We start from the raw sequence: 23554 nt of genomic DNA, 5'->3' as shown, positions 1-23554 counted from the left end.
TAGAGAAGGAATGCTCTAACAGCGCTAAACAGGCGGGAGACTCCGACAGCGCTGGAGAGGAGGAGGGCTCCGACAGCGCTGGACAGGCGAGGCGCACTGTAGGCCTGATGCGTGGTGCTGGCACTGGTGGTACTGGGCCAAGGACACGCACGGGAAGCCTGGTGCGGGGAGCTGCTACCGGAGGGCTGGGGTGTGGAGGTGGCACAGGATGGGTTAGACCGTGAAGGCGTACTGGAGATCTTGAGAGCGGTGCTGGCACAGGACATGCAAGGCTAGGGAGGTGCACAGGAGGCCTGGTACGTGAGACTGGCACCATCTCCACCAGCCGACTAACACGCACCTCAGGACGAGTATGGAGCGCTGACCCAGGTGCCATCAAATCCCCGACACGCTCCGTCGGGCGAATTCCATGTTTAAAACACCAACACAGCAACTCCCTCATTTCTCTCTCCTCCAATTTCCCCATTAACTCCTTCACAGTCTCTGTTTCGCTCACCTCCAACACCGGCTCTGGTTCTGGTCTCCTCCTTGGCTCCTCACGATAAACAGGGAGAGTTGGCTCAGGTCTGGCTCCTGACTCTGCCACACTCTCCCTGAGCCCCCCCCCAAGAAATTTTTGGGGCTGACTCTGGGGCCTCCGTCCGCGCCGCCTTGCTTGCTTCGCAAACTCCATTCTCCTATATCCTTCCGCGCACTGCTCCATCGAATCCCAGGCGGGCTCCGGCACTCTCCCTGGGTCGACCGCCCACCTGTCTATCTCCTCCCAAGAAGTATAGTCCATACTGTACTCCACTTTGGGCTGTTCCTGCCTGTTGACACGCTGCTTGGTCCATTTGTGGTGGGTGATTCTGTAACGAGTTTCGTCTTCATACGAAGGAGAGTCGGACCAAAATGCAGCGTGTGGTTTACGATCCATGTTTATTAATAATACGAAACACGAATCTCCAATACAATACTACAAAACAAAACGTAACGAACGTAACGAAAACCTAAACAGCCTATCTGGTGAAAAACACATAGACAGGAACAATCACCCACAAACACACAGTGAAACCCAGGCTACCTAAATATGGTTCCCAATCAGAGACAATGACGAACACCTGCCTCTGACTGAGAACCATATCAGGCTGAACATAGAAATAGACAAACAAGACATGAAACATAGAATACCCACTCAGATCACACCCTGACCAATCAAAACATAGAAAATACAAAGTAAACTATGGTCAGGGCGTGACAAGCAGAGGTAACTCTGGGTTTTCCTTTCCTGTGCCGGTCCTCATGAGAGCCAGTTTCATCATAGCACTTGATGGTTTTTGCGACTGCACTTGAAGAAACTTTTAAAGTTCTTGAAATCTTCCACATTGACTGACCATGTCTTAACGTAATGATGGACTGTCATTTCTCTGTGCTTATTTGAGCTGTTCTTGCCGTAACCCTATTTGGTAAAAGACCAAATCCATATTATCTTCTGTATGGAAATTATAAGAGTACATGGCCATTAAGGCCAGATAATTCGTCAAGATATTCAAAAGTTCATAGATGACCAGCAGGGTCAAATAATAATCACCGTAGTTATAGAGGGTGCAACAGGTCGCACCTTAGGAGAAAGGTCAGTTGCCTTTTCATAGTAGAGGGAGAGGGAGGGTAGAAACAGTAGGTCCGGGGACAAGGTAGCATGTCTGGTGAACAGGTCAGGATTCCATAGCCGCAGGCAGAACTGCAGAAACTGGATCAGCAGCACAACCAGGTGGACTGGTGACAGCCAGGACAGGTAGTCTTGAGGAATGGTCCTTGGGCTCAGGTTCTCCGGAGGGGAGAGAAAGATGGGCGAATAAGAGGGAGCATTCTTATGATTTCGACATTCCGAAATAACCTTAGGCTTTCCCAACCGGACCCGATTTGCATACATTTATTTGTTTAATATGGAGACTGCTTCTGAATGGACCCGATGACAACTAGAACCATTCTGTATAGACCTGGTCAGATCCAGACCCAATCTGAATGAGGGAAGCAGCAGAAAAGTATATTTTTTTTATTTACTTTGTTAACCGGAGCTGATAAAGCGCGAGAGGCAAAGAGATGCCACTCTAGCAGGTGTGGGAGGGGCTGTACTGTGAGCGAGTGACACAGGGAGGAGGGAGGGAGAGACGGCTAGCAACCAAGCCGTCTAGCGCTATACAGTGCCTTGCAAAAGTATTCATCCCCCTTGGCATTTTTTCCTATTTTGGTGCATTACAACCTTTTGATTTAAATATATTTTTTGGGGACTTCATGTAATGAACATACACAAAATAGTCAAAATTGGTGAAGTGAAATGAAAAAAATAACTTGGTTAAAAAAAACTGAAGAAAAATACAAAACAGAAAAGTGGTGCTATGAAGCCCCTAAATAAGATCTGGTGCAACCAATTACTTTCAAAAGTCACATAATTAGTTAAATAATGTCCACCTGGGTGCCATATAAGTGTCACATGATCTCAGTCTATATATGCACCTGTTCTGAAAGGCCCAAGAGTCTGCAACACCACTAAGCAAGGGGCACCACCAAGCAAGCGGCACCATGAAGACCAAGGAGCTCTCCAAACAGGTCAGGGACAAAGTTGTGGAGAAGTACAGATCAGGGGAGCACCATTAAATCCATTATTTTTTTAAATGGAAAGAATATGCACCACAACAAACCAGCCAAGAGCGGGCAGCCCACCAAAACTCACGGACCAGGCAATGAGGGCATTTATCAGAGAGGCCGCAAAGAGACCTAAGATAACCCTGAAAGAGCTGCAAAGCTCCACAGCGGAGATTGGAGTATCTGTCCAAAGGACCACTTTAAGCCGCACACTCCACAGAGCTGGGCTTTACGGATGTGGCCAGAAAAAAGCATTGCTTAATGAAAAAAAAAAAAAAAACATTTGGTGTTCGCCAAAAGGCATATGGCAGACTCTCCAAACATATGGAAGAAGGTACTCTGGTCAGATGAGACTAAAATTTGAGTTGTTTGACCTTCAAGGAAAACGCTATGTCTGGCGCAAACCCAACAACTCATCACCCCGAGAACACCATCCCCACAGTGAAGCATGGTGGTGGCAGCATCATGCTGTGGGGATGTTTTTCATCGGCAGGGACTGGGAAACTGGTAAGAATTGAAGGAATGATGGATGGTGCTAAATACAGAGAAATTCTTGAGGGAAACCTGTTTGTCTTCCAGAGATTTGAGACTGGGACAGAGGTTCACCTTCAGCAGGACAATGACCCTAAGCATACTGCTATAGCAACACTTGAGTGGTTTAAGGGGAAACATTTAAATGTCTTGGAATGGCCTAGTCAAAGCCCAGACCTCAATCCAATTGAGAATCTGTGGAATAACTTTGCTGTACACCAGCACTACCCATCAAACTTGAAGGAGCTGGAACAGTTTTGCCTTGAAGAATGTGCAAAAATCCCAATGGCTATATGTGCCAAGCTTATAGAGACATAACCTAAGAGACTTGAAGCTGTAATTGCTGCAAAAGGTGTCTCTACAAAGTATTGACTTTAGGGGGGGTGAATATTTATGCACGCTCAAGTTTTCTGTTTTTTTCTCTTATTTCTTGTTTGTTTCACAATAAAAAAATATTATGCATCTTCAAAGTTCTAGGCATGTTGTGTAAATCAAATTATAGACCCCCCCCCCCCCCCCAAATCTATTTTAAATCCCAGGTTGTAAGGCAACAAAATATGAAAAATGCCAAGGGGGGGGGGATTCTTTCGCAAGCCGCTGTAGTAGACTAAGTTGCCATAGCTAGGTTATTTATCACCAATGACTACATAGTGTCTGTCTTGAATGCATCAAACCGGGAGAAACTATTTAAGCTAACATTAGCTAGCTAGGCTATTTGAGGCTGCATGCATTTTCGCATCCTACAAACATCATCTCCTTTCAGCATATTAAGTAGCAGCCTACCTATTGGTTATTTGTAGCAGCCTGGTTGTAGCCTATCCTTCTCCTTTAACTTTTTATTTCATAAATGTAATGACATCTTCCATTGATTTAAATATCTCCTAACTTCCGTGACATTATTTAGAATTCTGGATCCAGACGCTCCCGGATCGAGTCTTGGGTATTCAGGCACAGGTAGATCCATGAAGACAGGACGCCAGATAAGACAGGACTGAAGACTGAGACTGGGGGGGTCGGGTGACACTGGCGCAGTCCGACAATACCCACGTATAGGGCCAACCAGGCAGGATATAACCCCACCCACTTTGTCAAAGCACAGCCCCCACACCACCCAAGGGATATCAACAGACCACGAACCTACTACCCTGAGATAAGGCTGAGTATAGCCCACGAAGATCATAGTAAATATTGTTCTATTGATTGAATGCATCTGAAGTGCGTTCTTGCAGTGCAATAATATTTTGGCATCTTAGCCTGGAACCTGACAGCTTTTATTGAACTGTGGCCTCTTAACCATATCCCTGGTATGTCTACTTTTATGCATGTCAAATTGGATCTCTCTTGTGCATATCAAATTGCGTATCAGATTGGCCACTCAACAGAGATGGCATACATTGGGGGTTAAGACTAGCAGGTTAAGGGTCTACCAATCTGTCACTAAGCTGGTTTGATAGGTACCCAACACAGACTGGAAACCACAACAATTTAGCAGTGGGGTTTTAATTAGTATGGAGCGATGATGGGGTCGATGTTGATGGCACGCTATTCCATATATAGTCAAATGTATTTTATATTTATTTTATAAATATAGTGCACTATTTGTGTTCAGGGCCACCATTTTTGGACGCACACCTTAACTGTCTCCACGCTCCACCAGACCAGACTCTGCATCCCTGTGTGTCTGACGCTCCTCTCTCATTATCATGGGCCCAGCCTGCCTGGCAGATGTGGAAGAGACCCTGGCAAAGCCAATGAATAATTAAACACTGTGATTACGATGATGAATGCTCCCTAATCTATTTCACCATATAGTCTGAGCCTAGCGATGGGATGGAACAACAGCAGAGTGTGAGGCTTTGTGTGAAGGCGGTGAGGGGTGGGGATGGGAAGGTGTGGTGAAGGGAGGGTGGGTGGGAAGGTGTGGTTGGGGAGGGAAGGTGTGGTTTGGGGAGGGAAGGTGCAGGGGTGTTTGGAGGGAAGGTGTGGTAGGGAGGGCAGGGAGGCTGGGTTGGGGTGGGACAGGCTAGCTGTCTGGAGAGTGCCCAGATCAGAAGTCAGTGGGAGGTGTGAGAGAGGGAGGGATAGAAGGGAGATGGGGATAGGAGGGAAGGATAGGACAGAGAGTGGTGGTATTGAGAGGGAGAGAGATTAATAGAAGGGAGAGAGGACTGAGAACAAAGGGAATGTGGGAGGGCTGGAGGGATAGTCTAGGAGGGAAGGATAGGACAGAGAGTGGGGGGTTGGTGAGAGGGAGGGAGAGGACAGAGATCAAAGGGAATGTGGGAGGGATAGTCTAGGAGGGAAGGATTGGACAGAGTGGAGGGGGGATTGAGAGGGAGGTTACAGAAAGCAGAGGTAAGGTGGGTGGGATGGAAGGAAGGATGGGAGAGGACAGAGAGTAGAGGTAATGGAAGGAGAGGACAGAGAGTAGAGGGAAGGTGGAAGGGAGGGAGGTGAGCCACACACTATCTGACCATCTGTGCTGCAGAGGACCACAGAGACCGGCACAGCAAGGCTTCTGGCTGTGTGTTTGTAAGTGTGCGTATCAGCGTGTGTGTACGTACGTGCATGCATTTCTGTGCATCTGTTCATGTGCATTAATGTGTTTGAATCCGTGTGTGTGAGTACATTTGTGTACAGTGTTTATCCCAGTGTATGTGCTTGTCTGTGTGTGCGGTGTGTGTGCCTCGCCCTAGCGGTGGCACCCGGCCAGCCAGCCCTCAGGGAGGCGGGTTGTAAATAAGCAGGTGAAATAACCCAGATCCCTATTGCCAGGGGATTAACCCCTCAGAGGTCCCATGTCGTCGTTTCAGCACCCGACCCTACTAAACATCCATCAACATCAGTACACCAGTCTGAACATAGACTTAACATTATCCTCTCATCACACAGCCCTTAGCTACAGATCTAGGATCAGCTGACCCTCCCCAAGTCCTAACCTTAACCACTACAGGGAAGAAAACCAAACTGACCTTAGATCAGCGTCATTAGGCTTGGACTCCTCCCCCACACACACAGGAAGTGATGAGCCAGATGAGTCGGTGTCAGACGTGCAGCTCAGCTAACATTTATGGCAGGGCCATCTGATGGATTAAAGGGGTTGACAGATGATGGAGTGGCTCCTCCCCCTCCGCTGCCTGGCCTTGCCATGTAGGGCTGGGAGGTTTCATCATTACAGAGGATGAAGTCATCCTGCAACAAAAGGCAAGCAGGGGGGGAACAGGTGCTCCATATTTAATTAGACAAGGGGGTGGGACGTGGTGATGCCAGAGGAATATGTAAATTTGATGGCGGCCCTGGCCTGGCACGAGCTCAGCCCAGCTGACAGATATTTATGGGCAAGATTATGGTTTTTGTTTGGTCTCTTTATTTGTCCCCCTGTACTCAGTCACACACATGCATCAGCGTATCACATCTGCATTGCAGCTTAACTATCTCCTATCAGAGGTGTATCTGAGAAATGAGGATGACTCTCTCTCTCTCTCTCTCTTCATGCTATGCTAGGATATCCCCAGACCACTGTGCTTCCCTCTGCCCTTTGCTCTTTGTGTCAGATACTCAATAACTCCTTGTGATGTTTTCTTCCTTGGAGAATAGGGAACATAGGGACTAGGGAGTACTGTTCATGAAAAGAGTAGAGTCCATCCATCCCTAGTTAGTGGATGCTGGAGAAAAAAAGAGGGAAATATCAACGGAGAATAAGGAGCAAGAGAGCGGGAAGGAACCAGGAAAAGCAAAAAGGCAATCAATGTCTCTGGGCTTGTGTCAACAGGCAATTATTAATGATGAGGTGTGCTCTGGCTCTTTGCCTCTGTGCAGTGGTGGAGTCAGGGAGCACTCCTCTCCTGTCCACTATGTTTAGCTCCCTCAGCAGGAAGGTGTGACATGTGGGAGAGAGGGGAAGGGGGAGAGAGAGAGGGCCTTGAAGGAGGTGGAGGGAGAAGAGTGGGGATGGGGCACCACACACACTCCACACACACACACCTCAGCTCACACTGTACATCTCTGGGAGACATCCAGGTCTTTACCGTCCAATTAAGGTTGGCCCAGGGGGGAAAAGAGCAGAACAGAGCAGCTCTCCAGCCTCCACCTCTCTCATCTCTCTCTCCGTGGAGGAGCTGGGTAATTGTTAACAGATTGGGAAGTGTTATTGTGGATCAGGACGTCGCCCGGCCGGGGTGTCTGTCTGAGAGGCTCACGCCACTGTGGTCACAGCATAGAGGTCTTAGTGGTCTTAAGCCTAATTGACTAAGAAATAGAATGAAAAGCCCCCATCCTGGCAGACAGAGGAACTGAGCAGAGCAGAGAATGAGCAGACAATTAGAGAGAGAGTTAAGAGGAGTCAAACTGACAAAACATACTTTTTGTGTGAGACCAATTCCATTAGGACAAATATTAAGTCTACTGAATATATAGAAAAATAAATTACACCTAGGAATGTTTGATCTGGCGCTTTATTCCTGCTACCCTTTAGCAAGAGCATCTTCTCAGTTGACTGCCTTGTTTAGGTGGGGGCTACACTTGACTGTTTGTTTGATTTGACCATTTAAACTAGATTAGTGACTGGCTGGCAGATTCCCCTAGTGTACCAAGGCAAGCGCCAAGACCACACCAGCACCTTTCATTCAGGTTTTTGGTACTTCCTTCAAAAAGTAATTTAGACCAATTAGCAGAGGGCATGCTATTTTGTCTGACCAACCAATCACAGCCAGATAGGTCCCTGTCAGGAGATGGGTTCTAAATGGTTAGGATGTTGATGTTCAAAATGTTCCATATTCTATTGTATAGAATAGATATGACATTATATTATGTGTAATAAGCTGTCATGCCAGGTCTATGCAGTACATTTCTATCTGCAACCCACCAGATTGAACAGGCCCTGGGTGACTGTAGAACAGGCGTGCTAAACAATTGTCATAAGTAAATGAGTGACGGCAGCTAGTTCCTGTTCACACGCATGTAACTGTACCGTTCCTTCTGGAAACAACAGTGTTAGTCAGCCTGTCTGATTCACTGACAACTGAGAGACAAGGCTTCTTTAATGAGTCTGTGTTGAGTGGGAGAGTTTACTTCTCTCCTGGGTCTCTCTATTGAAATAGACTGATTTCATGCAATTATGAATGACACACAAACAGAGATACTGTACCTTTTTATGAAGCTAGGCAGCCTTGATGTAATTCAGAATTTGAATTGTGAGTTTGAAAATGACTATAATGCAAATATGCCAGGGCTTTTATTTACTGAACTGAAGCTCTGATTGAAACATTTTAAAGTTGGACTATCATAGCCTGCAGTGGTGCCATCAGACCTGTGACTCCCAGTCAGCGCCATGCTGAGACACTGCGTGGTAGGGTGGCAGTCACACCACGGAGGAGTAGGAGAGAGTGGGAGGGTGTGATGTACGTCCTTGCGTGTTGGTTGTCATGGTGGTGAGATGGTGAAATGCAGAGTGATTATTCCCAAAGTGGGTCAAAGACAACATGTCTATAACTGCTAGCAGGACATGGTAACTTTGAAGAGGAGAGAGCGAGAGAAAGAGAGGAGGACGAGAAGATGGAACAATGTATAAACAAATCCAGGGCTCATTGAGGGAATGCAGGCAGTGTTTGTGATTAGGATTTGTTTTCACGGCAGGCCCATCTAATCTGGTGGTGAATCAGGGAGAACTGGGATTGGCTGAGGTGCTGCCGAGCATCCTCTCCACGCTGGAGGTCAGGCCATCTGGCTCCAGATGGGCTCCTATTGATCGGAGAGAGCCTGGCGATTCAGTTGCAGGCGAACATCATTGATTTTCTGCAGGGGTGGAGAGTGCAGGAGTGGAGAGTGCAGGAGTGGAGAGTGCAGGAGTGGAGAGTGCAGGAGTGGAGAGTGCAGGAGTGGAGAGTGCAGGAGTGGAGAGTACAGGAGTGGAGAGTGCAGGATGAAGGCTGGAGCACAGCAGAGCTGTCAGGTCATCTTCTCAAATATCCAGAATAGTTTTTTGTGGCTTTGACCTTCCCTGAGTCAAGAGACATATCTATATCTATTTAACCACTACCTCAGCATTCACAGTGGCTTGTCAGTGTGGGCTGTGTAGCTTAAGCAGGCACTTTTATTCTCTCACACACACACACACACACACACACACACACACACACACACATTCCTTAACACACATCAATAACATGCTCCCAGAAAGCTGCCAGTTCAGCAGAAATCAACATCTCTTAGCTCCACTCTTTAATTATATGCAAACAGTTTCTATGTCCACTTACTGTATATAGGAGGTTAAGTCATGTACAGTACCAGTAGTCAAAAGGACTTGAATGAATAAAGTCATTATAGTACCAGTAGTCATAAAGACTTGAATGAATAAAGTCCCATACAGTACCAGTAGTCATATAGACTTGAAATAATAAAGTCATTACAGTACCAGTAGTCATAAAGACTTGAATTAATAAAGTCATTATAGTACCAGTAGTCATAAAGACTTGAATGAATAAAGTCCCATACAGTACCAGTAGTCATAAAGACTTGAATTAATAAAGTCATTATAGTACCAGTAGTCATAAAGACTTGAATGAATAAAGTCCCATACAGTTCCAGTAGTCATAGAGACTTGAATTAATAAAGTCACTACAGTACCAGTAGTCATAAAGACTTGAATGAATAAAGTCCCATACAGTACCAGTAGTCATAAAGACTTGAATGAATAAAGTCCCATACAGTTCCAGTAGTTATAGAGACTTGAATTAATAAAGTCATTACAGTACCAGTAGTCATAGAGACTTGAATTAATAAAGTCATTACAGTACCAGTAGTCATAAAGACTTGAATCAATAAAGTCACTACAGTACCAGTAGTCATAGAGACTTGAATCAATAAAGTCACTACAGTACCAGTAGTTATAGAGACTTGAATGAATAAAGTCATTACTGTACCAGTAGTCATGGAGACTTGAATTAATCAAGTCCCATACAGTACCAGTAGTCATAAAGACTTGAATGAATAAAGTCACTACAGTACCAGTAGTCATAAAGACTTGAATGAATAAAGTCATTACAGTACCAGTAGTCATAAAGACTTGAATGAATAAAGTCATTACAGTACCAGTAGTCATAAAGACTTGAATGAATAAAGTCCCATACAGTACCAGTAGTTATAGAGACTTGAATTAATAAAGTCATTACAGTACCAGTAGTCATGGAGACTTGAATTAATAAAGTCATTACAGTACCAGTAGTCATAGACTTGAATGAAGAAAGTCATTACAGTACCAGTAGTCATAAAGACTTGAATGAATAAAGTCACTACAGTACCAGTAGTCATAAAGACTTGAATGAATAAAGGCACTACAGTACCAGTAGTCATAAAGACTTGAATGAGTAAAGTCATTACAGTACCAGTAGTCATAAAGACTTGAATGAATAAAGGCACTACAGTACCAGTAGTCATAAAGACTTGAATGAGTAAAGTCATTACAGTACCAGTAGTCATAAAGACTTGAATGAATAAAGTTCCATACAGTACCAGTAGTCATAAATACTTGAATGAGTAAAGTCATTACAGTACCAGTAGTTATAGAGACTTGAATTAATAAAGTCATTACAGTACCAGTAGTCATAAAGACTTGAATTAATAGTCCCATACAGTACCAGTAGTTATAGAGACTTGAATTAATAAAGTCATTACAGTACCAGTAGTCATAAAGACTTGAATGAATAAAGTCCCATACAGTACCAGTAGTTATAGAGACTTGAATGAATAAAGTCATTACAGTACCAGTACCAGTACAGTACCAGTAGGAGACTTGAATTAATAAAGTCATTACAGTACCAGTAGTCATAGACTTGAATGAAGAAAGTCATTACAGTACCAGTAGTCATAAAGACTTGAATGAATAAAGTCACTACAGTACCAGTAGTCATAAAGACTTGAATGAGTAAAGTCATTACAGTACCAGTAGTCATAAAGACTTGAATGAATAAAGGCACTACAGTACCAGTAGTTATAGAGACTTGAATTAATAAAGTCATTACAGTACCAGTAGTCATAAAGACTTGAATGAATAAAGTCCCATACAGTACCAGTAGTTATAGAGACTTGAATGAATAAAGTCATTACAGTACCAGTAGTCATAGACTTGAATGAATAAAGTCATTACAGTACCAGTAGTCATAAAGAATTGAATGAATAAAGTCATTACAGTACCAGTAGTCATAAAGACTTGAATTAATAAAGTTCCATACAGTATCAGTAGTCAGAGACTTGAATTAATAAGGTCCCATACAGTACCAGTAGTCATAAAGACTTGAATGAATAAAGTCACTACAGTACCAGTAGTCATAAAGACTTGAATGAATAAAGTCACTACAGTACCAGTAGTCATAGAAACTTGAATTAATAAAGTCCCATACAGTTCCAGTAGTCATAGAGACTTGAATTAATAAAGTCACTACAGTACCAGTAGTCATGGAGACTTGAATTAATAAAGTCCCATACAGTTCCAGTAGTCATAGAGACTTGAATTAATAAAGTCCCATACAGTACCAGTAGTCATAAAGACTTGAATTAATAAAGTCACTACAGTACCAGTAGTCATAAAGACTTGAATCAATAAAGTCACTACAGTACCAGTAGTCACTCATGGAGACTTTAACCTTAGCTCTATGCTTTGTTAATTATCGCTGAACTCCAAATAAATTAGATGTCTCTGCACCATTCTGGATCTCCAAACCCCATTCCTCAAGGCCTCGCTCGGCCACGTCCATACAGCTTTAATTATAATCCAATGAACTCATTATCATAGTTTCCATTCATATCTAGTGGGGCTCTAATGCTCAGACTCCTCCGGTCCTTATTATATTTATTGTATATTTATTCATGGGTTTTGTATATATTTTATTTCCGATATAAATGTTAATTAGAACTTCAAACACTTTAGCAGCAGTATGCTGAGGCAGAGCTTCCCTTTGATCAGACGTCACTCGCCCTGCTTTCCTCTCTCTCTCTCCTCTCCCCCTTACCCCTGGGCATCTTGATGCTAATAGGCTGAGTGTTGCTCTTCCTGCCTGTCAGTCCATCTGTCTGTCTATGGAGATTAAAGCAGTCGGGCCAGTCACAAGACGGGTTGAATGGGTTCTGGGTTGCCACTTTCAGTGTGGATAGGGATATTGTTTGAACTTTCTGTCATATCAGTTTTCATAAGTAACTCTTGGCTGTTAAGCCAGAAGAATGGCAAGACTGAGCAAAAGTATTTGTTAGGTAGATGTTCAAGCATGTCTTTGAAATATTCCTCTACTTTTTCCGCACCAAAGAGGAGTCATATCTCTGTGCTATATATACTGTACGTGTGAACACAACACCTGATAACTCCATCCCTCTATGTCCCTTTCTAAAATAATCTTAGTGAGGCATTGACGTCATAATACTCTGCTTGTGTTACAAAACGAGCACGTTTGGTCTCTACATCTGGGGAGATTATCTCCTGCAGTGTGTACATCATTGTCTCCCCTCCCTTCTCTACTGTACTCTCCTCCTTTCCTCTCCCTTCCTCTCCTACGATCACCCCTCCTCCCTCCCTCCCTCCCTCTCCTGTGTGTTAATGTACTTGAAGTGGCCCGGCGGTCAATGAGCTTGTATTAACACCTGACTGGGAGCAGCGGGGCTGGGGCCGGCTGGTGTTTGTTCCTCCACGGTGCCTCCCCTGGGCCCGACCCCCAGGCTGCAGGCAGATGGAACGGATCCCATGATCAATAACAACATCCTAGCAGGCTGTTGAGAGAGGGTAGGAAGGAGGGGGGAGGGTGGAGAGAGGGGGGAGGAAGAGGCAGAAAGAGCGGGAGAGGAAAAGAGAAAAAGCGAGCTAAGGGAGAGAAACGGAAGGGCAGAGAATGAGAGAATAGAGGGAGTGGTAGAAAGAGGATAAAAGAGGGACAGATAAAGCAAGCTTTACAGTATATAGTTGTTGTACATTTCCTATCTTTATATTCTCAACTCTTAACATTGCTAACAAAATCAGGGCGTAGTTTCAGTCGATAAATCAGGTTTATTCATCTGCTTTTGGTGTCACTCAATGCATGATCTGGTATAAATATTTTCTGAGCTTTGTCTCTGCCAATATTCTCTATCACTGTAGCTACAGTGTGTGAGACTAAATGGTACATGCATTAGCTTGAAAGTCAATTTTTCTCTCTCTCTCCTCATATTTATATATATATATCTCAGTTGAAGTCGGAAGTTTACATAGAGTTAGGTTGGAGTCATTAAAACTTGTTTTTCAACCACTCCACAAAATTCTTGTTAACAAACTATAGTTTTGGCAAGTCTGTTAGGCCATCTACTTTGTGCATGACACCTGTAATTTTTCCAACAATTGTTTACAGACAGATTATTTCAATGTATCACAATTCCAGTAGGTCAGAGGTTTAGATACACTAAGTTGACTGTGCCTTTAAACAGCTTGGAAAATTCCAGAAAATGACATTATGGCTTTAGAAGCTTCTGATAGGCTATTTGACATAATTTGAGTCAATTGGAGGTGTACCTGTGGATGTATTTCAAGGCCTACCTTCAAACTCAGTGCCTCTTTGCTTGACATCCTGGGAAAATCAAAAGAAGTCAGTCAAGACCTCAGAAATAAAATTGTAGACCACAAGTCTGGTTCATCCTTGGGAGCAATTTCCAAACGCCTGAAGGTACCACGCTCATCTGTACAAACAATAGGATGCAAGTATAAACACCATGGGACCATGCAGCCGTCATACCGCTCAGGAAGGAGACGCGTTCTGTCTCCTCGAGATGAATGTACTTTGGTGCAAAAAGTGCAAATCAATCCCAGAACAACAGCAAAGGACCTGGTGAAGATGCTGGAGGAAACCGGTACAAAAGTATCTATATCCACAGTAAAACGAGTCCTATATCGACATAACCTGAAAGGCCGCTCAGCAAGGAAGAAGCCACTGCTCCAAAATCGCCATTAAAAAAGCCAGACTGCGGTTTGCAACTGCACAAGGGGAAGAAAATCTTACTTTTTGGAGAAATGTCCTCTGGTCTGATGATACAAAAATAGATCTGTTTGGCCATAATGACCATCGTTATTTTTAGAGGAAAAAGGGGGAGGCTTGCAAGCCGAAGAACACCATTCTAACCGTGAAGCACGGGGGTGGCAGCATCATGTTGTGGGGGTGCTTTGCAGCAGGAGGGACTGGAGCACTTCACAAAATAGATGGCATCATGAGGGAGGAACATTATGTGGATATATTTAAGCAACATCTCAAGACATCAGTCAGGAAGTTAAAGCTTGGTCGCAGATGTGTCTCCAAATGGACAATCACCCCAAGCATACTTCCAAAGTTGTGGCAAAATGGCTTAAGGACAACAAAGTCAAGGTATTGGAGTGGCCATCACAAAGCCCTGACCTCAATACCATAGAAATTGTGTGGGCAGAACTGAAAAAGCGTGTTCGAGCAAGGAGGTCTACAAACCTGACTCAGTTACACCAGCTCTGTCAGGAGGAATGGGCCACAATTCACCCAACTTATTCTGGGAAGCTCGTGGAAGACTACCCAAAATGTTTGACCCAAGTTAAACAATTTAAAAGCAATGCTATCAAATACTAATTGAGTGTATGTAAACTTCTGACCCACTGGGAATGTAATGGGAATGTAATGAAAGAAACTATTCTACTATTATTCTGACATTTCCCATTCTTAAAATGAAGTTGTGATCCTAACTGACCTAAGACAGAGAATTTTTACTAGGATTAAATGTCAGGAATTGTTAAAAACTGAGTTTAAATAAGGTGTATGTAAATTATGACTTCAACTGTATATATATGCATAAACACACACGGAGAATGGATGCAACAATGTATACACACAGACACACACTCTCTCTCTCTGCAGCTAAGCCATTGTTTGTGTTGGGAGATAGATCAGAGAGACTGTATCAGCTGGTACATTTAGACTAATCTAAGGTCCTGTCCTTCATTCTCAAACTCAATATTATCCAACCACTTTGTTTGTATTGACAACTCTTTTCTCTTAACACAATTAAATTCAAGGGCTTTATTGGCATGGGAAACATAAGTTAACATTGCCAAAGCATGTGAAGTAGATAATAAACAAAATTGAAATAAACAATACAAATTAACAGTAAACATTACACTCTCTCTCAGGACAATCATAACAAAGTATTTCTCTCCCTCCACCTTTCTACCTTCCTCCCTCTCTCCTTCCATCTATTACTCTTTCTATTTATCAACTTCTCTCTTCTCGTTCTACCACACCTCACCCCCTCTCCTCTCCTCTCCCTATCTACCTCCCTCTCTCTAGGCCTTGGCCATGGCTGAGGTGAATGGACCAGGGCCCCTGGTGGCCGAGCCGCAGATTGCCATGTTCTGTGGGCGTCAGCTGCTGCACATGAACCCTGAGACTGGCCAATGGGAGCCTGACCCTCAGGGCCGCCAGGGCTGCTTCACAGAGCCCAACCAGATCCTGTCCTACTGCCAAGAGGTAGGAGCCAACAACACTGCTATGGTTATGAGATCGACCTCATACTGCACTGCTACTGCACTGTAATGCTCAGCTCATCTCCAATGCTGCTGCAATAGCATACTAGAGAGCAGATACTTTAAATAGGTTTATGGATATAAAGATAGTGGTAGATTCAGGGCCTTCAGAAAGTATTCATACCCCTTGACTTATTGTTAGAAACTGAATTCAATATGGAGTAAAAAAAAAGAATGACAAAAGTGAAAATGTTTTTGCAAACGATTACAAGCATACCCATAACATGATGCAGTCAGAACTATGCTTGAACATATGGAGAGCGTTACTCAGTAGTGTGTTGTGTTGGATTTGCCCCAAACATATTCAGGACAAAAATGTAATTGCTTTGTCACATTTTTTGCAGTTTTACTTTAGTGCCTTGTTGGAAACAGAATGCATGTTCTGGAATATTTTTCTTCTGTACAGACTTCTTTTCAGTCTGTCAATTAAGTTAGTATTGTGGCATACGGTAACTACAATGTTGTTGATCAGTTTTATCCTCCACAGCCATTAAACTATGTAACTGTTTTAAAGTCACCATTGGCCTCATGGTGAAATTCCTGAGTGGTTTCTCTCCTCTCCGGCAACTAAGTTAGCAAGGATACCTGTATCTTTGTAGTGACTGGGTGTATTGATACACCATCCAAAGTGTAATTAATAACATCACCATGCTCAAGGGATATATATATATATATATATATATATATATATATATATATATATATATATATAATTTTACCCATCTACCAATTGGTGCCCTTCTTTGCGAGGCATTGGAAAATATCTCTGGTCTTTGTGGTTGAATCTGTGTTTGAAATTCAGTGCTTGACTGAAGGGCGTTACAGATATTTCTGTGTGTGGGGTACAGAGATGAGGTAGTCATTCAAAAATAATGTTTAACACTATTGCACACAGAGTGAGTCCATGCAACTTATTATGTGACTTGTTAAGCACATTTTTACTCCTGAACTTACTTAGGCTTGCCATAACAAAGGGTTTGAATACTTATTGACTCAAGACATTTCAGCTTTTAATTTTAAATTGATTTGAAAACATTTAAAAACATCATTCCACTTTGACATTATGGGGAATTGTGTGTAGGCCAGTGACAAAAACATCTACATTTTATCCATTTTAAATTCAAGCTGTAACAACAACATTTGGAAAACGTCAAGGGGTGTGAACACTTTCTGAATGCACTGTAAATGGGTGGACAGACTGGTATAGATACCTCACACAACATCATGAATAGGAGCAGGAGTAACCAACCCTAATCTTCCAATGTGTCTCAATTGGTTTGTCTTGTCCTATCAAATCTATATATTTCTCTCTCTCTCTCTCTATATATATATATATATATATATATATATATATATATATAGTAGAGTGATGGTGGTCAGGAGGAAATATTTATTGATATTTCCTGAATATTAATACTACCATCCATCGATCTTCCTCCTGCCACGTTTATCCCCCTAATTCCTTTAAGTCTTCTGCATGCCAAACTTAAGGCATATCAATGGCCTGACAGGGCTAGCCACAGCCTTGGTTTGATTAGAGACTCGCTGCTCCCCCTCCCCGACGAGAGCAAGGAGCCTGTTTTTATAAAAGGATATCATGCGCCACCTGGTGGCTAAATGAAGCACAGTGGGTAAAGAAAACAGCAGTCACACAGTTGAAATGGCTGTAATGTGATTACCCAGCTCATTATGCGTCTGTGATTGCTTTTCCACAAAAGCGTTCCTTTTTCCTCAAAGTCTGTGGATCCGGCTCTCAGACAGCGTGCCAAATACATTTCTCAATCCATTAAACCTCATTATAGGGCTGTGCTTATGCCATTGCCCTACATTTTAATTGAAAGTAGTCAGATGTGAAATTGGGATTATTGAAAGAATTGGAAATGGGATTGTATAGGTTAACTTTTTTTCAGACTGGAATTTTCCTTACAACTTAAGGAGAATATCAGTGTATGACGTGCATAGTCAGAAAATAGACCCTTAGGGCCAAAGTGTTTCAGACCGTTGCATGAGTCTCTCCTATTTTTACCTTTCTCCCTATTGATTGTGCTATCCTCTCTCCTCCTCTCTCCTCCTCTCTCCCGCTCCCTCTTGCCCTCCCCTCCTATTTCCCTCTTGCCCTCTCCTCCTCTTTCCCTCTCCTCCTCTGTCCCTCTGTCTGTACTGTACGTCTCCTCCCCCCTCAACCCTCCTTTCCCCTCTGCATTTGTCTGACCCTGTTGCCTCTCTCCTCTCTGTTGTCCTAACTCCTCCCTGATGTCCTGTCTGTCCATATCATCCATCCATCTGTCCCTCCCTCTGTCTTTCTGTCTGTCTCTCCCGCCGTCTGTCTGCCTGTCCATCTGTCCAACCAGATGTACCCAGCCCTACAGATCTCCCATGTGGAGGAGTCCTCCAGCCCCGTCACCATCCCAGCCTGGTGTAAGAAGGGCTGGGGCCACTGCCAGACACGCCCCTTCATCGTCATGCCCTACCGCTGCCAGGGTAAGAACAACACGTCTGCAATGTCTGCACCCTCAGCATCATCATCATCATCCTTCTAATCTTCAGCATATCCCTACACAAACATCACTCAAAACATTGCATAACTTCCCTATTCCCTATACTTCAAATTCAGCCTCGGGGAAGTAATAATAGAAACGGACATAGTTCATATGAATTCATATGAATGGATTCCATTGTCAAAGCTTTGTCAGGTCTACCAAAGGGCTTCACTCCATCAAAATGGTGGAAAGGTCTTTCAGTCTGTGTTGAATTTTAACCCACTTGTTCCCACATTTTTCCAAACATGCCACTATGCACATCTTATACCATTAGTAACCCTAACGTGTAATCCAAATTGCTTAAAAAAATTATAGTAATGGAAAGTATGTACAAATAATTGTGAGTGCTGGGAACATACCGTGCTCTGCCTATAATAATAAAATGAACAGACATTTGCCCCAATATCTACTGTATATACCTCAGCTAATTTACCTACACACCTCAATCCAATTACCCACACACCCCATCCCTCTCTCCCCATGCCCTAACGCTAACACCCACATGCCAATACCCTAATATTGATACAATCAAGTACTGATACACCTATATCCTAGCCCTGAATGATATACCCATATCCTAGCCCTGAATGATATACCCATATCCTAGCCCTGAATGATACACCCATATCCTAGCCCTGAATGATATACCCATATCCTAGCCCTGAATGATATACCCATATCCTAGCCCTGAATGATATACCCATATCCTAGCCCTGAATGATATACCCATTTTTATTTTTAACCAGGTAGGCTAGTTGAGAACAAGTTCTCATTTGCAACTGCGACCTGGCCAAGAGTTACACATGGAATAAACAAACATGCAGTCAATAATACAGTAGAAAAGTGTATATATACAGTATGTGCAAATGAGGTAAGATAAGGGAGGTAAGGCAATAAAAAAGCCATGGTGGCGAAGTAATTACAATATAGCAATTAAACACTGGAATTGTAGATGTGCAGAAGATTAATGTGCAATTAGAGATACTGGGGTGCAAAGGAGCAAGATAAATAAATAAATACAGTATGGGGATGAAGTAGTTGGATGGGCTATTTACAGATGGGCTATGTACAAGTGTAATGATCTGTGAGCACGCACACATTCTCATCGACTGGCTTGCAGTGGAGCTGGTTGAGAGCTTCAAGTTCAACAAACCAATATGGTTCGAGCACACCAAGACCGTCATAAAGAGGGCACGACAAAACCTATTCCCCCTCAGGAGACTGAAAAGATTTGGCATGGGTCCTCAGATCCTCAAAAGGTCCTACAACTGCACCATCGAAAGCATCACTGGTTGCATCACTGCCTGGTATGGCAACTGCAAGGCACTACAGAGGGTAGTGCGAACGACCCAGCTTCCTGCCATCCAGGACCTTTATACCAGGCAGTACCAGGCAGTGTCAGAGGAAGGCCCTAAAAACTGTCATGGACTGTTCTCTCTGCTACCGCACGGCAAGTCTAGGTCTATAAACAGCTTCTATCCCAAGCCATAAAACTCCTGAACACCCAATCAAATGGCCACCCAGACTTTTTGCAAAATCCCACCCCTCCTCTTTTACTCTCTGTTGTTATCATCTATGCATAGTCACTTTAATAACTGCATGTACATATTACCTCAACTAACTGGTGCCCCCACACATTGACTCTGCACCGGTACCCCCCAGTCTTGTTATTTTACGGCTGCTCTTTAATATCTTGTCACTTTTATTTCTTATTCTTATTTTGTCGGTAAGTAAGCATTTCACTGTAAGGTCTCTACACCTGTTGTATTCGGCGCAGGTGACACATTTTTTAAAATTTTTATTTATTTTTTTATTTTATCTTTATTTAACTAGGCAAGTCAGTTAAGAACAAATTCTTATTTTCAATGAAGGCCTAGGAACAGTGTGTTAACTGCCTGTTCAGGGGCTGAACAACAGATTTTTACCTTGTCAGCTCGGGATTTGATCTTGCAACCTTTCGGTTATTAGTCCAACGCTCTAACCACTAGGCTACCTGCTGCCCCTAATAAAATTGTATTTTTAATCATACTCGACACCTTTATAATGCATAATATATTGCTTATTTGTTAATAAATACAACTTTAACTTCTCTAGAGCATGTGAAGTACAAAAGTTATTCTTTTCACTATTGTTAACGATGCAATCAAATTACTTAAATTAAAATCTGAAATTAAGCATATTTCACATTTTTCTGTCCTTGACTGACTGCCTGCAGCTATTGAAAGTAAAACTGCAGGCAGCAGCACACCATTGTGTTCTGGATCAATCTCCACTCCCCTCCTCAGCCCAGACAGTGCAGAGGCACTGTAATGAGTTGGCATTATATTATTATACTGGATCTTTCTAGTTCAAGTCTCTCTCTCTCTCGCTCTCTGGTTTATGGATGTTTATCAATGTTTTTTTATCAATTAAAAAATGTTACAACCAAGGCAAGTATTAAAATATTCTCCCTCTCATTCCATTTCCCTCCTCTCTCTCTTGCTCTGCAGTGGGTGAGTATGTGAGTGAAGCCCTGTTGGTTCCAGACCGATGCCGTTTCCTGCACCAGGAACAGATGGATGCCTGTGAGAGCTACGTCTACTGGCACAACATAGCTAAGGAGGTGCGGGTGGAGCGACATTATATTATCTAAGATTATATTAGAGTTAATGAAATTTCAATTAATGTCTTAAGTTTTAATTGGGTTTTAACACCACTAGGACTCTTTATAGAGAGTTAGCATAGAGACATTAAACTTGGACTTGGACTAATTGAGTCAATGACTAAACTGCAATGTAGACTACAGTAAAAGACTGGGGCTGGAAGCTAACTGTACCCAGCTGGGTGTAGTGTAACATACAGTACCATACTGTATCAGCAGAGAGAGCAGCTAGAGGGGTTTAATATAGGCCAGGGAGGTGAGGCAGTTTATTAGAGTCCAGGGAGGTGAGGCAGTTTATTGGAGGCCGGGGAGGTGAGGCAGTTTATTGGAGGCCGGGGAGGTGAGGCAGTTTATTGGAGGCCGGGGAGGTGAGGCCGTTTATTGGAGGCCGGGGAGGTGATGTAGGTTGTAGTTTTTATAATTCACCTTCATCATGCTGGTCGTGTTCTATTCCTCCTGCTAGTTAGTTCCCTTTGATCACACTCACATTTCCTCTCTTTTTCTATACACCCCTGAACTCTCTCGTTCACCTTGGTCTTTTCCAATCTTGATCCATGTTTAACAGATTTCTCTCATCCTTTCTGTTTAAGGCCTGCACCGCAGACGGTCTGGAGCTGCATAGTTATGGGATGCTGTTGCCGTGCGGCGAACGTTTCCGTGGGGTGGAGTATGTGTGCTGCCCGGGGAGGGGTGGGTCCAGTGGCAGGGGGGAGACCGAGGGAGGGGATGTTCTCCCAGCAGGACCCCAGGCCCTGACCCCTCAGGTCAAAGTCAACACAGGGTGAGTCCCATTACCCCTGCTGTCTGTGGTGATGATGGGGGAGATGATGATGATCATAATGTTTGACCTTGTACCCCATTGCCAGAGTCAAAGTGACAACACCCTCCCCAAGCCCCTCTCCTGACACCGATGTGGATGAGGCAGACATGGAGGAGGAAGACGATGAGATGGTGGAAGAGAATGAGCAGGTGGTGGAAGAGGATGAGGAAGAGGAGGAGGCAGTAGAGGATGATGAGGAGGAGGAGGAGGAGGAGGAAGAGGAGGAGGAGCAGCAGCAGCAGCAGGAGGTTGCAGAAGCAGCAGCAGTGAAAGACCCAGAGGAGTATGAGTACTCCATTGACTCTGGCCCCTACCAGGCTTCTGACTACACAGACTCCTTCTACTATGAGAAAGGCCAGGGTCAGACTGGTCGCAACCCCTCCACATCCCCACCCCAGACCAGGGGAGACAGCCGTGAGTAACCATCTACCTTCTATTTCACAGTTATCTTCGCCCTGTCCAGAAACAATTCTTAGCCCCTACTCTCAACTAGATCTGAGAGGATTTCATGGGCATAAGCTTTATTGGAATACCACTTTGCCCTAAATGGAATTTTATCCATATTTTCTATATTCTTACCTACAAAAGTGGAGAAGTGGGGTATTAAGTAGTGTCTAGGTTTTGTGTCTAGTCTGAACCTTTCTCTCTAAAGGCCAGTCTCAGTAAGGGAATGGACTGTAGTTGCTAGCCTTAGTGGTTAACAGGGCAGTAAAAAGACTGGGTAAATGCTGACATCACTCTCCCATCTCCCACTTACTCTTACTTACTGGGGAATGAACTGTAGTGCCCAGTTAGCATCTCCAATACTTTCTCTCTCTCACGCTATCTTTGTAATAGACTAAGGTTGATTACACATACGCATGAATGTAAGGGCATACACACACATGCGTGCGCACACACACTCACCATGCCTATCTGTCTGGCTGGATATAGGAGATGGGAGTGGCTGGCTGATGTATTTACAGCACTACACATCTCCAAATCAATAATGCTGACTGTTCACCCTACTATCTGGATCAATGGCTGTCTGGCTCTCTCTCTCCGGGTAATGGCAATGATTGGGATATCTTTTGGTCTCCCTCATCTTCCCCCTGTCTTTCTTTCTGCTGCACTGCCTGTATCTCTGTCTCGCTCTCTCTTCTCCTTTGTTTTCCATCCTTTATTCTCCCTCCTCTCATTCCCCTCCTCTCCTTATCCCCCTCTCCTCCTTCTCCTCTGCAGTACCCACCCCTCGCCCCACAGATGGTGTGGATGTTTACTTCGAGATGCCAGGGGACGACAGTGAACACGCCAACTTCCTGCGTGCCAAGATGGACCTGGAGGAGCGGCGAATGAAACGCATCAATGAGGTAAGGTGGACAGGGAGGCGGGTTTGGACAGGCAATGAACCAATAAGAAGAGGCCAGACCTGCTGTGCTGTTTCCATATCTGTGATCTCCTATAGAACCCACTGTTGACAGTCGGGGGCAAATTGCTCTGGGACCTGAAGTGAGGTCTTAATGCAATATTAATATATTGGGGGAATCACAATTGAATACTCTTTGTGTCCTCTCAACTCCTTCTCAAAACCCATTGGAGGAGAAGGTCGGGGGAGGGGGGGATGCTGGCTTTCTCATACAATCGGTTTTGAGAAGGTGAGGAGAGAGGATGCGAGGAGTATGCAATTGAGATTGTCCCACTGTTCAAGTGAACCAAGCCAAGTGGATACCCATAAACAGACAGACTTTCTTAGTAGCTGTAGATTGAGGCGGATATGGAGCATTTTAAACATCAGAATGGTCCTCAGTGGATTCCTATCTGCGGAAATCTGTTTGTGTGTGTGTGAAGGACTTTAACATGTCTTGCCT

General features: G+C 43.8%; 1 protein-coding gene across 2 annotated transcripts in view; it reads left to right on the top strand.

Moving 5' to 3' along the window:
• LOC139390266 (amyloid beta (A4) precursor-like protein 1) overlaps nucleotides 1–23554 on the top strand; it is a 53315-nt gene that overhangs the window by 22306 nt on the left and 7455 nt on the right. For both annotated transcript variants that reach the window (XM_071137517.1, XM_071137519.1), the window contains exons 2-7: nucleotides 15471–15650; nucleotides 18058–18187; nucleotides 20736–20848; nucleotides 21478–21668; nucleotides 21754–22121; nucleotides 22929–23056. In XM_071137517.1, coding sequence (XP_070993618.1) covers nucleotides 15471–15650; nucleotides 18058–18187; nucleotides 20736–20848; nucleotides 21478–21668; nucleotides 21754–22121; nucleotides 22929–23056 — 1110 coding nt within the window. The remainder of the gene's footprint in view (nucleotides 1–15470; nucleotides 15651–18057; nucleotides 18188–20735; nucleotides 20849–21477; nucleotides 21669–21753; nucleotides 22122–22928; nucleotides 23057–23554) is intronic.

The sequence above is a fragment of the Oncorhynchus clarkii genome, chromosome 3, assembly GCF_045791955.1.
Source record: "Oncorhynchus clarkii lewisi isolate Uvic-CL-2024 chromosome 3, UVic_Ocla_1.0, whole genome shotgun sequence".
NCBI classification, from domain to species: Eukaryota; Metazoa; Chordata; class Actinopteri; order Salmoniformes; family Salmonidae; genus Oncorhynchus; species Oncorhynchus clarkii.
Note: the sequence above shows the minus strand (reverse complement) of the source record. Positions and strands in the feature narration are given on the sequence as shown.